Below are 18311 nucleotides of genomic sequence, written 5' to 3' on the forward strand. Positions count from 1 at the left end.
ATTTTACGACCAACCTGTTTTCTTCTTTCCTAAATTAAAAAAACTATAAATCTTAAGCAGTAGAATACTGATTTCTGTTTCGCTGATGTAAAATATACGATTTTGTTACCACGCTTAACCTGATACAAGAACTCAAACATCAGAAACCAGAAATCAGAGATAAAAATTAACAAAAAAGCTCACATCAGCAACCTGAAATCCGAAATTCAGAATTTAGAAATACAAAGTCAAACTCGATTCTGGTGTATAGTACTGTAATCGATGATGTCCTTAATGCACAATGCTGAAACTCGATAACTCGTCAGAATTTCCCGTCGGGAGGGGGGGGGGGGGGGGGGGGGCAAGGGAGAACGATGCCACAGAAAATAACATGTTCAAACGTCGCATAAGGGAGGCAATTGAAATCCGGTCACGAAAGCCCTCTTTGAAAACAGACATTTCATTTCATGTAACGTCAGTTGCAAAAGTAGTAGAGTTTTTTTTACATTTATTGTAATCCGCCACAGAGAGCGTTGATTTAACAGTTGCAAGTAAAATTGCTCGCAATTTTGTCCGGAAGTTATCTTTTACCAGGCTGTGACTGGCAGTCTTTCAATTTCGGCAGCCGCTACTGAATGTATATTTTACAGAAAGCTGTATAGATTTCTGTTGCTGTGAGTGAAGAGTTGCTGATAATGATTTCTCCACAACTGAGATCAGGAAATCCCTGAAGCCCAATCCCAACACCACGAACCAAATATGGTAAGGGACATCGGCTCAGAGGCTGAGACTCCACTCCAATCCGGGTCTTTATAACCAATGGGTGAGGTCCAAGCATGTTGAAGCCCTGCACCAAACAACTTTTGTCGATGTTGGGTGGAGTCTTGATGGTGGACAGGTCTACTGCCCATGTCTTCTTCACTCCACTGTAGAGAGCGGAGTGAAGCGATGGAGATGTATATTTCATCATTATGGATGATTCGGTCTTGAAGGTGTCTGTTTCAAAGTCCATTGTGACACATATCCTGGTAAAATTGCTGAGCCAGTATCCAGGAAGTTTAAATTGTCTGGTGCTGTGAATTACCTTTTGTGGATTGAATGATTCCTTCTTGGTCCAGAGAGAGAAATCGAAGGGGAACTTATTCTAGAACGTGAGATATATTAACCGTAAGTAGTATATCTTAAACAAAACGGAGTACTTGGGGGGAAAAGGTGTACCGTGGCTGTACATTTTACTTCAATATCTTGGCGAACCTGACACAGCCAAGCAGGTGTATACAAAGCCACTGTATTAAGAACGTTTTATATGCATGATTTTTGTATGCATAGTTTTTAGAGCTTCTCTGTGCGTTTTTACGAGCGATGTTAGGGTTTTCCGCACGTGAGCAATTATAGGTAAATGTACCAGTCGCCATCAAGCAAACTAGACGAATCGATTGGAGGCTCGAAAGAAAACGTAGACTTCTTTTGCAGTGGATTTTAAAAAGAAAACAACCACTGAGTCGAGAACATAGCTGTTTTTATTGTTAATTTGATTGGTTCAGAGCACAGACATTTTAATCTGAAGGTTCAACCATTATTATTTTAGTTAAATGTTTTTCGTTTTCAGAAAAAGAAGGAGAAGTTAACAAACGCGTACTTAGGGTTACTAGGTTAACAGGGACATTACAGTAGACAACAATTAAAGCTTTGGTTAGACGAATATTTCTGGTTATTTGAAGCTGATGATCGAAAGATACCTTGTCACCTTTAACCATCATAACTAGTTCCCAGACGCCACTGCCACATCCAGTAACGCCATTCATTTGACACTGTACCTTCCACGTGAAGTTACCAACTGTTAGGTTGTAAAGACCAGGCGGTCTTGATCTGCGATGAAATAATTTATATTAGCTGTGCATTTCTTTTAGGTGAATTGCATGATTCTTGGTAGTGATACCTTGTAGAATAGAACAAGAAAATGTCTGTATAGCAAATAGCAGTTGGGACGCGCGTGCTTGAGTGGCCGCTACCGTTGTGTTGAGGTGGTCGTTGTAGAGTGAATGTATGAGCCATCCACCGGGACAAAAAAGTGGCCGTTGTAGAGAGGTAGCAGTTAGTGGAGGTTCAACTGTGTGTTGTTTCTTCCTAGTTTGGAAACACCTTCCAGTTTCTCCTATTTAACATTTATTTGTAAATCAGTTTGCTGTCTTGACTTGGGAGAAACAAATCCTTGTTGTGAGGAACTGGAAGATGTTTACAAACCAGGAAGCCAGAACATATTAGGACATTTTTGAGTGCTAAAAGTTCAGAAGGGTTTTTACAGTCCTAATTCAAGGCCTGACATTAGATTTAATAGCCCGTAGAGAACACTACATGCATTCACGTCACATAACTATAAAGTGTGTGAGTGTTTATGTCAAATGTGTTCAACAAAAAGTAGATTGACCGTTACTTGACCTTACTTATCTTTTTGTAGAATGCTGCTACAAGAAGTCTTCGTGGGTTTCGCTGTTGCTTAATTTAAGAGGAAAAGCGAAGGTTAGTGCATGGTTACTAGTTATTGTAAAGATTTTATCTTTATTTTTTTTTTTACATTTTAAACATACAGGTGAGCTTATGAATTCCAGTGTAATAAGGATTCCCACTAGATGTAATATTTGAAAATTACTTCTCTCAAAATGGTCTGAGCTTTTAGGCCAGTGTAATTTGAAAGATTTCTTACCATTATTCATTTATTGTATGAATAATAAAATTACAAAGTTGCACTTGGGCGCAAATTAACAATTGACGATAAATTGGCCCGCTCTAAGCCAATCACAATGAAGTAATTTTCTCATTCATATGCTTCACAGTAAACAAATTTCTCAGGCAGTAGCCTAAATAACAAATATAATATAATTCAAATTAGATTATAGCAAAACTTGCAGTTCGCAGAAAATTTGATTAAAAAAACCGTAAGAAGAGATGGCATATGAAAGATTAAAAGTTGAGCAAGAGACTATCGTTGTCATCATTATGGTTGCCATCCTCATAATCTATATGGTTATCATTCTCGTCTTATTCTTCCTGTTCTACATCATCATCATCATCATCATCATCATCATCATCATCATCATCATCGCCATCATTGTATTAGCAATCAGTGTCATTGTCATTGAAGCCAACGTCATTATTTTTGACTTGTTTCGTGCTTACCTTGAGCATTGCAAAGATTGTCCATCTCTGTTGAAAAACAGTCAGGTTTGCTGTTTTACGCAGTAGTAACCTGTATAGAGAAAAAAAAATGTATTTTACTCCTCGGGAAAACGAGTCTCGGCTGTCACTTATTGTGGTTCAAAACCATTCCATAGGTAGATCAAGATTTATCCGACGAGCAAGCAATTAAAGCGATATATAAAAAAAAAATAGAAGAAGTTGTCTTTGTTTTCTATGAAGGTAATGCACGCTTGAGGTCTTGATTAATTGCTAGTGGATGCACGAGCGGAACGCGAGTGTATTCGACGGTTTTTTGTAGACCTCAAACGGGCATTATTTTCTTAGAAAACATATAGACACCATCTTCTTTTTGGTTTGGAATTTGGCATGAAAAAGGGAATAATTGCGCTGGCAACACAATATCCGGAAAATAAACGTGCTCTAAAATTTTATAGCCGTGCATCCATAAAAATAATATACGATGAGCTCGCAGCTAGGCGAGTATATACAGCGGCTATGTTCTAAAAGTATATTAACTTATTTCTTACATTACTTATTATATTACGGTTTTAATCAATATGCAAAGTGGGTTTACTCGCATGAACAGCAACATTGATAGCGCGACAAGCAATTAAAAAATTTTGTTATAAGCGTCTTTCATTTTGTTTTAGAAATTGAAATGACAATTAACGCGTAGATGGTTATTAGACCAATGCGACACAGATAATGTCTTTTAATTTCTTCATGTTCTGAGACCTCAACTTTTTGTTAACACTGATGTGGCGGCCAGAACACAAATCTTGTGGTATGTTTGTGTCACATGATCAACGTGTTTTCATTTGAAGAATGCTTTGGTGATATTTCTTGCTCTGAACTGTTCATCAAAAAGATTATCTCGCTCGTCTTCGCTCATTTTTGTTCAGAAGTCATACGACGTTTCTACCGCATTTTGTGTATTCTATGGAAGTTTGACAGTTTTAGCTTCGACAATGTTTTTTCCCCAGACTGAAACATATAAGTATTAAAGTAGAATTTGTTACATAATGAGAAACTACATATCTTATTAATGCAATCGCTTTTAGCTAACTTAAAAGTTATAGAAGGAAGTAATTTGTCTTCTGTAAACATATGTCAAGGCAAGGACACTGAAATAGACCTAATTTTCATCATAATTCTCTGTTTTAGCTTTATTACTTCGGTTTGGAATTGAATTCTGTTGTTGTCGTGAGTTCAAAATGCTCGAAAAATTGAGAATTATCCAAATTTAATTTTGATAAAGTTTGCTAAGTAAATAATTTCATGAGAACACAATGCTCAATGTAGCTTTGATTGAAAGATTACACTCTAGAGTTTCATTCACTAACTCGAAGAGGAATATTTTAAACAGTTGGTCATTATTTGATATCCGATTCCAAGTGTGACAGAGAAAGTAAAGAAACTGCGGCAGAATTTGCAGAGGTTAGTTTTATGATTTAGCGGCTAGTCATAACAAATTGATTGCACTTCAGATATTTTCGAACGGGTGATACGATATATACCCTGTAATGAGAAAAATTAAAACTTAGAAATTCAATGAAAGTCATTCAAAGCAATACTTAAACTAGCAATTACCATAAGGTTTTAAATCTTAATGGTGTATCAGAACCATTGCACTCACATTTTCTCTCATCGTTGCTTACCTTTTCCAGAAGAATCTTTTGGGACTCGGGCTCTTCACCGTCTTGTCGCTTCAACGTTTCTGTTGCTTCACGAAAGAACACTTTTTTGAATCTTTGTCAAACAACGCGTGGTGACACGCAATAGTTGAGCTGCACATTAAAGCGCAACTTAACTCGTCGCGAACCTGTGTAGCTATTGTAAAATATTCCTCATCTAAACTTTCTTGATATGAAATTCTAAAGTATGAAGATCGAAACATGTTCATCTGAACGCAGCAAAGGCTCGACAGTAAAATAACGTGAATGTGGATGAACAACTTAATCTGATTAAGAACGTTTCGAGATTAGTTTCTATCAGCTAAGAGAAATGCATTCAGTTAAACAAATAGATGCTTGACGCGACTGAGTGTACAAGGCAATGTAGCTTTAATGTCAGTAACTGTGAAGAGACATCTATGATTAAGCCTTTGAGGGGTTCACATACCATTCGCGCAAATATCACTAAGTACTCCTCATATTGACCACAATTACAAATTTGTGAAAAAAAAAAAAGTTCGTGGCAAGTCTGACGCGGCGTCTTAGCCAAGACTGAGGCTCTTCAGAGATCTTTCAGAATATAACAGCAAACTCGTTGAGCATCTCTCCCAAAGTCCCGTTCGCAAATTCAAGATGTCAGCTGTCTGGCCTTCTATCGCAGAGGGTTTCCCAACCGCACGTTCTCGAGTTCATTTAAATACCCTTTTTAACATTTACAGTTTCATAATGGCTGATGAAGTTCGTTGAGCCGGACGAAATACCACTTGTAAACTTTGAATGCGCTCTGAGTACAGGAAATTATTTTATATTTTAATTAATCATGGAAAAGTAGTAGAGTTTTATGTAAATCTTGGCTGCACAGAAGCTGTGAGGTGATTAAGATGGGACACTTAACGGGTTGGTTACAGGAAAAGAAAATACAGCTGCGCTTTTCATCTTAAAGGCTATTGTAATGGTGACAGCTGGGCTTTTAACAGTTGCAAATAATATTGCTTGCTTTATTCCGGACGTTATTGTTTAGCCTTTCACTTTCGGCAACCGCTACTGAATGTAAATTTTACAGACAGCTGTATAGATTTCTGTTGCTGTGAGTGAAGAGTTGCTGATAATGATTTCTCCACAACTGAGATCAGGAAATCCCTGAAGGCCAATCCCAACACCATGCACCAAGTATGGCGAGGCACACTTCATAGACTGGGACTCCACTCCAATCCGGGACTTTACATCCCATGGGTGTGGTCCAAGCATGTTGAAGCCCTGCACCAAACAACTTTTGTCGATGTTGGGTGGAGTCTTGATGGTGGACAAGTCTGCGAGCCATGTTTTCACTCCACTGTGTAGAGCGGAGTGAAGCGATGGAGATGTATAATTCATCACTATAGATGTTGCTTCCTTTGAGGTGTTTGTTGGAAAGTTCATGGTGACACATATCCTGGTGAAATTGCTGAGCCAGTATCCAGGAAGTTTAATTTGTCTGTTCTTGTGAATTACATTTTGTGCATTAAACGATTGCTTGTTGGTCCAGAGAGAGGAATCGTGAGGGAACCTGTCCTACGACGTGAGATGTAGTAACAATTAGCAACATAGTGTAAACAAACTGGAGCACTCGAGAGAAACCCATGGACAAAAAGTTGCGACTCTATATTTTACTACAATACCTTGGCGAACCTGACCCAGCCAAGGAGACATATAGAAAGCCACATATTTGCCAAATGTATCCCTGTAATAACATTATGTATGCTACCTTAGTTACATAGCTTTTAGAGCTTTCCTGTGCGTTTTTACGACCGCTGTTAGGGTTTTCCGTAGGTGTGAATTATGGATAAATATCTTTTTGCTTTCGGAGGATTGATTAAACTGAACGACTCGACCGGAAGCTCGAAAGAAAAAGTAAACTTCAGTTTTTTTGCCTTATGCTTTTACGGCCAACAGGGTTTTTGTAGTTTTGGTATCTCTATAATGTGTAGAAAGGTATTCCGACATTTTAACGCCCTAAAATCTAGCTTAAAGTTCCCGCTTCAGCCACGCCTAATGAAGCTGACCGTGAGTCAGTGCAAAAAAAGAGTCTGAGTTTCTGAATACGTCGTAACGTCAAGTCAGGAATTGCCAAATCCTGCTAGTTCAGGTCACTGTTTTTTCAGTAGTGGTGAGGAGTTTTCGTCGACAACAAGCAAACAAACTGAAGTTGGTGAAACAATGCGGTTGTCAGGTAAGCAAAATAAAAGCATGAAGCTTTGAGACGTTCCTGAAGTGACGTCATTCGTCACCAATCTTGTATTACGCGGTCAACTTCATTGGGCGTGGCCGAAGCGACAAATTTAAAGCTTGATTTCATGGCAAAAAAAGCATCGGAATTCATTTTTTGGTTTGAATACATTTTAGATGTTACAGGGATACCAAAACCACAAAAACCCTGTAGGCCGTATGGACACTTTAAAAGGAAACAACCACTGAGTCGAGAGCATAGCTGTCTTGTGGCCGATAGCACAGGCATTGTAATCTTAATGGTTTAACAGTTGTGGCGTTAATTACTTGAATGTTTCTCTTTTTTGGAAGAAGAAGCAGAGGAAACACATGTTAGACAATGTCTCTCATCCCTCGAAGCTGAGGATGAAAAGATACCTTGTGACCTTTAACTAACATCACTAGTTCCCAGACTCCACCGCCACATCCGGTAACGCCATTCATTTGACACCGTGCCATCCACGTAAAGTTACCAACTGTTAGGTTGTAAAGACCACTCGGGCTTGAGCTGCGATGAAAGAAATTATATTACCGACCTTTTCTTTTACGTTATAGATCAAAAAAATGTCTGAATAGCAAATATAAAAACGTCCTCTGGTTAAAATAGTCCAAGATTAGAAGCGTTGATTGCCAGTCTGAAACCTTTGACAGATAACAAAAGGCAGATGGTTATTTATTTGACCTTACTTATCTTTTTGTAGAATGCTGCTACAAGAAGTCTTTGTGGTTTTTGCTGTTCCTTTGAAAATAAAGGAGAAGGATTGTGGTTACTGATTATTGTAGAGATTTTCCGTGTTTGACAATAAATAGAGGTAATCGTATTACTCACTTGTTACATGACTAATAATATACATTAAAAAAAAATACTGGATTCTGATTGACTGAGAGCAGTGCAGTTTCAAGTGTAACAGTGCAAAAAGTGTAACACCAGTGCAAACTACACATCGTAATTCTGGATTATAATTGGCTAAAAGACAATAGGAAATTTTCCAAGCCAATGATATCACGTAAAATGATGACGAAAATTTTGTGCAGAAACTTTGAAAAATGTTTTCTCGAATGAGAAAAAATGGCTTCAAGAAAGACCTCCCGGCACTTCCTCCACGAAAACTTTTTCATGTTTATATTATTAGTAAGTAATCATACGGTTTTTCTCGTTCAATTTGGAATTAATTTGCACTTTTCAGTTTTTCAAAAAGCTTAAATTGTACGAGCCGCTTCGGCGAGTGCAATTTTAGCTCTTTGAAAAACTCACTCGTGAAAATTAATTCTAAATTGAACTCGAAGCCGTATGATTACCTATACTTATTATGTGACTGAAAAATTACTTCTTTGTGATTGGCTAAGAGCAGACCAATTTATCGTTAGTTTTTAAATTGCACTGAAGTGCAAATCAACGTGAGCGCTTTCGTAATTTGCTCAGTCGTATAATAAATTACTAATCGTATGAAATCTCGAGCAATTAAAGATTTATACTACTCGTAATGCTTGAAAGATCTTTCAAATTGCACTCTCCCTTAGGCTCGTGCAATTTTGAAAGAATTTTCAATATCTTTCGTAGTGCTAAATGTTAATTGCACTCGCATTGATACGATTACCTATACTAACAAAATTACGAACTTGTACTCCAGTACAATTGGCCTGCTCTCAGCCAATCAGGAGTTTTTTTTTTCCACTTACATAATGGCAATACCTTATTCATATAGTGCTGTTTTTATCGCTAACCCAGAGCGCTTAAAATTAAACAAATTTCTCAAACAATAACCAAAATTGCAAATATAAATTAAAGAAATTGCAACCAGAGGGCAGCCAAACTTACAGTTCGATTAAAATTTCATTAAAAGCCTTAGCAAAAGATGGCATAGGAAGACTGAAAATTGATCAAGGAATTCTCGTCGTCGTTATTATGGTCATTATTTCTTTAGTCATTATCCTCGCTCTCCTTTTTTTCATCTCCATCCTCCAGCTTCTCCTCCTGCTGCTGCTACTCCTGCTGCTGCTCCTCCTCATCATCATCATCCTCCTCATCATCATCATCATTATTAGCCAATGGTGCCATTGTTGTTGACCACCACCGTCGTCATTGTTTTTGACTCGTTTCATGCTTACCTTGAGCATTGCAAAGATTGTCCTTCTTCGCTGAAGCACAGTCAGGCTTGCTGTTTGGCACGATAGTAACCTTTATAGACAAAAAAATGATATTGCACGTCTTCGGAAAATGAGTCAGCTGTCACCAGGTCACTTATTGTGGTTCGAGACCATTTCATAGTCAGATCAAGAATGATGGAGCAATCAAGCAGCGAGCGAGCAAGTTAGTAAAGCAGTCCATGAGAACACAAACTTATCTCTTTCATTTTTTATTATGGTTTAAATCAATATGGAAAATTAGGTTTACTTGCGTGAACAGCAACATTGATATCGCGACAAGTAATGAGTAGATTTTGTGATTAGTGCAGTATCTTTCATTTTCATTTTTCATTTTCCTTTAAAAATTGAAAAGAAATTACCGTGTAGATAATTATTAGACTACTGTGACACTGGTGATGTCTTTGATTTTCTTCATGTCCAGATTTGCAATCTGGAGACCTCAAGTTTATATAAACACAGATACGGCGGTCTCAACATGAATCTTGTGGTACGTTTGTGTCACGTGACCAACTTTCCAATTGTATAGATTTCCCTTTGCATTTTTCATTTTTGAACTGTTCATGAAAAGATTGTCTAGCTCGTCTTTGCTCATTTTTGTTTATAAGTCATATTACTTTTCAACCTGCTCTAGAAGTTTGACAATTTTAGCTTCGGCCACGTTTTTTTCCTCTGAAATCAAGCGTTTTAGTACATAATTACATCGACGTCTGTAGAATATACTACCTGGTGAAAAGACCCTCATACGTTATTAATGAAATCGCCTTTTGCTAACTTAAATTATTTATGAAGAAATAATTTGTCGTCTGTAAACATATCTGTCAAGGCAAGGACACCGAAATACACCAACTTTTCGATAATTCACTGTTTTAACTTTATTTTCGGTTTCGAATCGGATTCTGTTCTGGACTTGGGTTAACTTCCCGAAAAATGTAGACTACACAAATCTAATTTTGCAAGAGTTGCTAAGGAAAAGGTTCCAAGTGACATTGCTTTCATTGAATGATCTTACACAAGGGTTTCATTCACTTACAGAAAGTAGCATTAATTGGTCGTCATTCCTAGTGTGACAGAGTTAAAGAAATTGCGATAAATTGCAGGGGTTAGTATTATGATTTGGCGGCTAGTCATAACAAATTGATTGCGCTTCAGAGCAGGTGATGACATTTTGCACACCTATGAGAAAAATTAAAACTTTGAAATTGTATAAAAGTCATTGAAAGCAATACTATAACTGGTAATCAGCCACCAGTGTTAAAATCCTAGTGATGTATCAAAATATTACGCTCATTCTTTCGTTCATCGTTGCCTACCTTTTCTAGAAGAATCTTTTCAGACTCAGGCTCTTCACCGTCTTGTCTAGTTAGTTTTTCTGTCGCTTTCACGAAAGAACACTTTTTTGAATCTTTGTCAAACAAAGCGTAGTGGCACAGAACACTGGAACTGCACATTGAAGCGCAACTAAACTCGTCGTGAACCTGTGTAGCTTTTGAAAAATCTTCATCTTCATTTAAACTTTCTTGAGTTGAAATTTTGAAGTATGAAGATCGAAATATGTTCATCTGAACGCAGGAAAGGCTCGTCAATAAAATAACGTGAATTCGGATGAGTAACGTCATTTTGGTTAAAAACGTTTCGAGATTAGTTTTGATCAGCTAAGAGAAACGCATATAAAAGACAAATAGATACTTTTTGAGGCAACTGAGTGCACAAGGCAATGTAGTTTTAATGTCAGTGATTTTAATGAGACATCTGTTAAGTGCTTGAGGGGGTCTCATATCGTCTGCATAAATATCACTCCGTACTCCCCATACTGAGCAAAATTGCAAATTTGTTATTTACAATAATCTGAATTTTAACAAGCGTCAGTTTCATTACTGATTTCGTCTCTACTTTTTTAATAAGTGCAGTTAAGTTTGCAATTAGGTTTTTTCGCAAACAGCCCTAAAAGCCGCTTGCTTTTCTAATGACTTGTTGCGTTGTTTTGACTAATTTTTGGCACAGAGTGTAGAAAACTAAAGATAGCAAGCTGACTGACATCAAATTCAAGGTGCGCTGTTGACAGCCAACAAAAAGTATCTTTTGAGACTCGGGCTCTTGCCCGTTTTGCCGGTTTCAGATAAAACTATGAAGTACAAAGATCGAAACATCTGATTAGTGAAGATCAACGATATGCTATTTTCTGTTATCTAGGTGAGAGACCTTATAGAAAAAATACTTAAGTCAGCTGTAATAGACTTTGCATCTTTAATGTTAGTGGTTTTAATGATTCATTTGTTCACTGATTTTCGCTTTGTCACCTGCATTAGCAGAAATTATCCCAAAATTAGCCAAATTGAGTAATTTTACATTTGTAGTAATCTGACTAAAATTAGCTTCAATATTAATTCTTAGTGTGCCTTTACTTTTTTATAAAAATTGCAATTAGGTTTTGAGAGATTCGCAAACAGTACTTGCGACTCAAAACACGTAATTTGAAAAAAAAGGCGTTTCTAATTATGTCTGACAAATCTGAATGGAAATAACAAAATGAGCCGCCTGTACAACTAGACTATTTTATGTGAAAAGTGAACTGATCAACATGACACGAACGTGGGACAAAGAAAAAATCTGGGTCCCCGACAGAAATCGAACCCATGAACTCCCAACACCGGGCGGGCGCTCTATCCACTGAGCAACGAGAATTCACCATCTTTATCCATTTAGTAGACTATTTTATAATGAATGGCTGCACTGAGGCTGTGAGATGATATAAGGTGGTACACTCTTTTTAAAGTGCACCTAACCCCCAAATTTTTTTTTTCGCTAAAACGAATCCAGCATTTGGGCGAAGAAATTTTTGAATTTGGTTGAATCCTCGATTTTCTATGCCCTTTCAAAGTCGCGCTTGAAGTGTTTCACGACCGCGTTTTAGGGAGTCTGGGGCGGCGGTACCTGATGACGTCTACCCAGGAACCAAACACAATAGCGCCTCAGTCAACTCTCTGTATTTGCTCGAGAAAATGGAACACAAAACTAATCGTTCCGATGTATTTTGGGACTAAAACGTCCAAGTTTTGTCTCAGAATCATTTCTTTTTCGTCAATAAACTAAAATAAACTAAAATAAGCTACGATCGAGCACGTTCAACAACTGTGAACTCACTGCTTAGAGCTTTGAGAGCAATTTACAATATTTCAAGCGACGAAGGAGAAGACTTCTTTGCAGACGAGCTGCTTGTATATTAGGAATGGAAAGCTAGATACGAAGTGGAGGAGCAGACAAACGAAAAGCAGGAAAGAAAACTCAAGGACTGCTCTGGATGGTAATTTTGTCAACTAAACATAAGATTCCCACGCGTGTTTATAGCCCGTTTACATTCGTCCTTAGTGAGAATGTATTTTGTCAAGGTGTGATTGTTCTGTTAAATCCAGTTTGTGTTTTACTTTCAGTTGAATGCTTCATGTTTATAAGAGCGACGTACGTGTTGCAGTTTTCGAGACTTGATGACCTCCAAAACATTGGCTTCGATCGATTGAAAATCGTATTGTTTGGACCTGTATTTTTGAAGCTGCGGGAAGCAAGGCGGAAGGAAACATTTCATACAATTACCGATTTCACATTGTCACACATTGTCTCAAAGTTTGCAGTGAAATTCGTCGGATAAGCGAAAAGGATGTGTTCCCTAAGCGGTCCGCAGATAATGTTACGCGGTCATATATTCGACGCTATTGCACAGAATCTTTGTCGCACTGCTGATTTCCAAACTTTTGAAAAACTCTGTGAGTCTAACAATTTTGTTATCATGTAATTCTAAAGGATTAATCTTCGACTTTCATCTAAATCGAAAGAGAAATAAGTGTTGGTTAGCGGCGTACAGTTGCGATCTATTTACATATCAGTATAACGCTTCTTGATCATGATCGGATGACACAACTTTGCCGGTTATGTTATAAATACTGCGGGATTGGAAGATATAGATTGTCGGTAGTATTTCTACAAATTGCTGGTTAGCTTTAAGCAGAAAATTTATGAAAATAGCGTTCGAAAGTCTGCGGAACAAATTCCAGTGAGAGTACTTCAATGGTTCTCACAGATTCAGTTCGCTTGTTTCGGTTCGACAAAATCAACCATCGTTTACGTCTTTATTGCACCATTAGCCGATCATCGTCAGTAAATTGTACAGTATATCTTTCTTTAAGTCTGGAATATTGTTGCAACAGCCAATAGCACCTCTGGAAGGCGTTTCTGCGCACTTTTCGAATGTGTATTGCACCATCCTGAAGGAAATGAGAGGACGTGAGATATCCAACCTTCCCGGGTAGACGTCACAAGAGCCGCTGGACCCATTCTCCTCAAACTCGGTCGTGAAACAAAATGGCGGTGTTTTGGAGATATTTCGAGATTTCGTCGGGGCACATAAAATCGAGGATTTAATGGAATCCAAAAATTTTTTCGCAGAACTATTTTAATTAACAGGTAGATTCGTTTTAGCAAAAAAGAATTTGGGGGTTAGGTGCACTTTAAAACATTATTTTTACAATATTGCTCGCAATATTGCTGTAGTATTTATCCTGCTGCTATCTTTTACTAAGCTGCGGCTGATAGCCTGTTACTTTCGGCAACCGCTACTGAATGTATATTTTACAGAAAGCTGTATAGATTTTTGTTGGTGTGAGTGAAGAGTTGCTGATAATGATTTCTCCACAACTGAGATCAGGAAATCCCTGAAGCCCAATCCCAACACCACGAACCAAATATGGTAAGGGACATCGGCTCTGAGGCTGGGTTTCCACTCCAATCCGGGGCTTTATAACCCACGGGTGTGGTCCAAGCATGTTGAAGCCCTGCACCAGACAACTTTTGTCGATGTTGGGCGGAGTCTTGATGGTGGACAAGTCTGCTCATGGCTTCTTCACTCCACTGTGGAGAGCGGAGTAAAGCGATGGAGATGTATAATTCATAACTATAGATGTTTCGTACTTTAAGGTGTCTTTTTCAAAGTTCATTGTGACACATATCCTGGTGAAATTGCTGAACCAGTATCCAGGAAGTTTAATTTTGTCTGGTGTTGTAAATTACAGTTTGTGGATTGAACGACTCCTTGTTGGTCCAGAGAGAGGAATCGTGGGAGAACATGCCCTAGGATGTGAGATATATTAAACGTTAGCAATATATAGTTTAAACAAAATGGAGCAGTCGATGGAAAGAGGTGTATCCACATGGTTGTCTAACCCATGGCTGCCTTAACCATGCTTGCCTTACCCTAACCCAAAAGTTAGCGGTTGTGCATTTTACTTTAATACCTTGGTAAACCTCATACAGCCAAGTAGACATATGGAAAGCCACAAATTTGCCAAACCTATTCCTTGTGTTAACAATATTGTGTATTCTACTTAGGTTTTATAGTTTTTAAAGCTTTTCTGTGCGTTTTTACGAGAGCTGGTAGTGCTTTCCGTACGTAAGAATCATGGGTAAATATACTTGTCGCCATCTTTTTTCCCTTTGGAGGATTGATCAAACCGAACGACTCAATTAGTAAACGTAAACTTCCTAAGTTCTTTTTTCTGTGAACTTTGAAAGGAAACAACCAACTGAGTCGAGAACACCAGGGGCGTAGCTAGGGGGTCCTTTTGTGCCCGTGACCCCCCTTTTGTTAGCCCTTTTTTGAGCAAACAACCTATAACAGGTGGCAAAAACGACATGACAATCTGGAGAGTACCCTCACTTTGACACAGTGTGACCCCCCCCCCCCCCCTTTGAAAAATCGTGGCTACGCCCCTGAACACAGCTGTCTTCATGGGATCTTTAATATTAGATATCAGGGTGCTAAGATCTGGAATGGTATTTGTGATGATATTATGCTTCTGCCACTAAAAAATTTTAAGAAAAAGATCAAATCAAACATTACTGCAAGCTATTAGTACATATTGAATATCTGTACCTACTCTGTGTGTAAAGTATGTATTATCCAACTACTTTTCACTAAATCTGTATGTATACTTAGTCTGTTGATGTGTGCTTTGGGTTTTGTTGCGATGCATGTGTCTTTTTCTTTTTTTCTCTTAATTCTACTATCTGACCCTCTGATAATTAATTGCTGTAATCACTAAGGGTGGCTGCCCAGTCTTAATTAGCCCATTAAGGTTATTTCGGGCAGTCATGTACTCACTTTACTTTGAAACTTATTTTTGTAAACTTGAGCTGCAATGAAAGGAATTATATTAGCTGAGCTTTTCCTTTGCGTAAATTGATTTCACGAGTGGTACTTTGTAGACCAAGAAAATATCTCTAAAGCAAATTTGATAAACGTTCTCTGTTTAAAATAGTCTAAGAATAGAAGATTTTGATTGCCAGTCTGCGACTTTTGACAAATAACAAAAGGAAGATGGATAGTTATTTGACCGTACTTATCTTTTTGTAGAATGCTGCAACAAGAAGTGTTCGTGGTTTTCGTTGTTGCTTTGGAAATAAAGGATTATGCTTACTAGTTATTGTAGAGATTTTCAATGTTTTACGATAATTATAGGTAATCGATTTTAAATGCGAGTGTAGTTAAGGATTACATACGATTGCTAATTTATTACATGACTAATTGCATAACTGGGAAAATTTCTTCATTCTGATTGGTTGGGAGCAGACCAATTATCGTTAGTTATTAACTTGCACTGAAGTACAAATTAACGCGCTTGCCTTGGTAATTTTCTCAGTCATATAATAGACGAGTAATCGGATGAAAGCTCGAGCAATTACAGATTTACACTACCCGTGATATTTTAAAATTCTTTCAAATTGCACTCTCCTAAAGGCTCGTCAAATTTTGAGAGAATTTTCAAATATCACTTGTATGTAAATCCTTAGTTGCGCTCGCAGTAATACGATTACCTATACCAAGTAAACATTACGAACTTGTACTCTAGTGCAAATTAAGAATTAAACGATACATTTACCTGCTCGTAGCCAATCACAATAAAGTTATGTTCCATTCAACTAATTATAATAATACTTTATTTACATAGCGCTAGCGCTATCGCTGCCCATAATCATCATCATCATCATCATCATCATCAAGATATTAGCCATCAGTGTCATTTCCATTGATGCCATCGTCGTCATTATCTTTGACTTGTTTCATGCTTACCTTGAGCATTTCAAAGATTGTCCATCTCCGTTGAAGCACAGTTAGGTTTGCTGTTTGGCGTAATAGCAACCTGAAAAGACAAAAAGGAATTCTTGTACTCCTTCGTAAACTGAGTCAAGTGTCTCTTACTGTTGTTCAAAACAACTCCATAAGCAGATCAAGATTGATCGAAATATTAAGCAGCGGGCAAGCAAACAATTACAGCAATCTATAAAAACATAAACTTGTCTCTTGCATTACCTTTTATGGTTTGAATCATTATGAAAACTAGGTTCGCTCACATGAACAGCGATATTGATTTCGCGACAAACAGTGAGTAGAATGTGTGATTAGTACAGTATCTTTCATTTTTCTTTAGAAATTGAAAGGAAAGTAATTCTATGGAAGTCATTGAAAGCAATGCTATATTTGGTAATGGCACGGTATCATTTATATCACAAAGGTCGGCTGTGATTGGTGCATTTCGATCCTTCTGTTGTTCCATTGTTCCATTCACACCACCCTCAGTCAGTAAAGCGCGGTATTGTGAAGTGTCTGTACGACCGGGCTAAACGTCTCGTGACCAAACCATCAGTAATCGCTGGAGAGAAGAAACATCTGTCATCTGTGCTTGTTTCTAACGGATATCCCTCCTCTTTTGTACAGAAAATCACAAAGGCACTAACAACCCCAAGAAGAGAACCTGTCGCGGAATTTAAATCCACCGCCGTTTTACCTTATGTCCAAGGGGTTTCGGAGTCTCTCCGCCGCTGCCTAGAACAACAAGGGATTCGCACCGTCTTCAAGTCCGACACGACACTTCGATCACACTTAGTGCAACCAAAGGACACCGTCAACCCGGCTAAACAAGATGATGTTGTCTACAGGATTCCCTGTGAGTGCGGCAAAGTCTACATCGGGGAAACAGGGAGATCTATGCAGGAGAGGATCAAAGAACACGACAGGGATATACGAATTGCCCGTACCCAGGCCTCCGCCGTTTCTGAACACACCCACGAGACCGGCCACTATCCTATCTGGAATGAGGTCAAGTTTATTGATCGAGATCCTCACTGGTACACACGTAGGGTCAAGGAGGCTATTCACATAAGACTTCACCCTAATAACATCAACAGGGATAGCGGAATTGAAATTCCTGAAGCATGGATACCCACGATCAAGAAACACAACAACACGAGAACGGTACAACAGCGGACCACTGAGGGAACAGCTACTCGCCGGAACAATGGAATAATAGAAGGATCGAAATGTACCAATCACAGCCGAACTTTGTGATATAAATGATACCGTGCAATCAGTCGACCTTATCGCCTGAAGAAGACTAGCAGTAAGCAGTCGAAACGTCGCGATCTACATCTCAAGTGACTACATCGTGAGACAAACGATAATACGCTTTATTATTAAAAGAACACTTTTTTGAATCTTTGTCAAACAACGCGTAATGACACACAACGGTGGAGCTGCACATCAAAGCGGAGCTAAACTCATCGTGAGGCTGTGTAACTAATGAAAAATCTTCCTCTTCATCTAAACTTTCTTGAGATGAAATTTTGAAGTATGAAAATCGAAACATCTCCATCTAAACACAGGCAAGACTCGCTAATAAAATAACATGAATTTGGATGAGTAACGTCATTTCGATTATAAACGTTTCGAGACTAGTTTTGATCAGCTACGAGAAACATATCTAACAAATAGATACTTTTTGAGGCAAGCCATTGTAGGTTTAATGACAGTGGTTTGAATGAAACATCTGTCAAGTGCTTGAGAGGGTCTCACATCATCTGCGTAACTATCACATCGTACTCTTAAAATTGACCAAAATTACCGATTTTTCAGTTTAAATAATCTGAATTTAATCTGGCGTCAGTTTCTTTATTTTGGCTCTACCTTTTTAATAAGGGCAGTTAAGTTTATAATTAAGTTTTTTTTTTTGGCAAACAGCCCCGAAA

At 38.1% G+C, this 18311-nt stretch overlaps 1 protein-coding gene and 2 pseudogenes across 1 annotated transcript; all 3 read right to left on the minus strand.

Moving 5' to 3' along the window:
* Window positions 1-421: 421 nt before the first annotated feature.
* On the minus strand, window positions 422-1178 carry LOC149097623 (uncharacterized). The gene has a single exon (XM_089279533.1). The coding sequence runs from the start codon at window positions 989-991 to the stop codon at window positions 608-610; it is 384 nt and encodes a 127-aa protein (XP_089135659.1). The 5' UTR covers window positions 992-1178; the 3' UTR covers window positions 422-607.
* A 4790-nt stretch (window positions 1179-5968) lies between these two features.
* On the minus strand, window positions 5969-10858 carry LOC149097624 (uncharacterized; annotated as a pseudogene).
* A 2988-nt stretch (window positions 10859-13846) lies between these two features.
* On the minus strand, window positions 13847-14357 carry LOC149097625 (uncharacterized; annotated as a pseudogene).
* Window positions 14358-18311: the final 3954 nt, after the last annotated feature.

Source organism: Orbicella faveolata, unplaced genomic scaffold, assembly GCF_042242905.1.
Source record: "Orbicella faveolata isolate gen_17 unplaced genomic scaffold, um_ofav_v1 contig_47, whole genome shotgun sequence".
NCBI lineage: Eukaryota > Metazoa > Cnidaria > Anthozoa > Scleractinia > Merulinidae > Orbicella > Orbicella faveolata.

Coding starts and splice junctions, on each gene's coding strand:
- LOC149097623 (XM_089279533.1), bottom strand. CDS start 991: ATGGACTTTGAAACAGACACCTTCAAGACCGAATCATCCATAATGATG.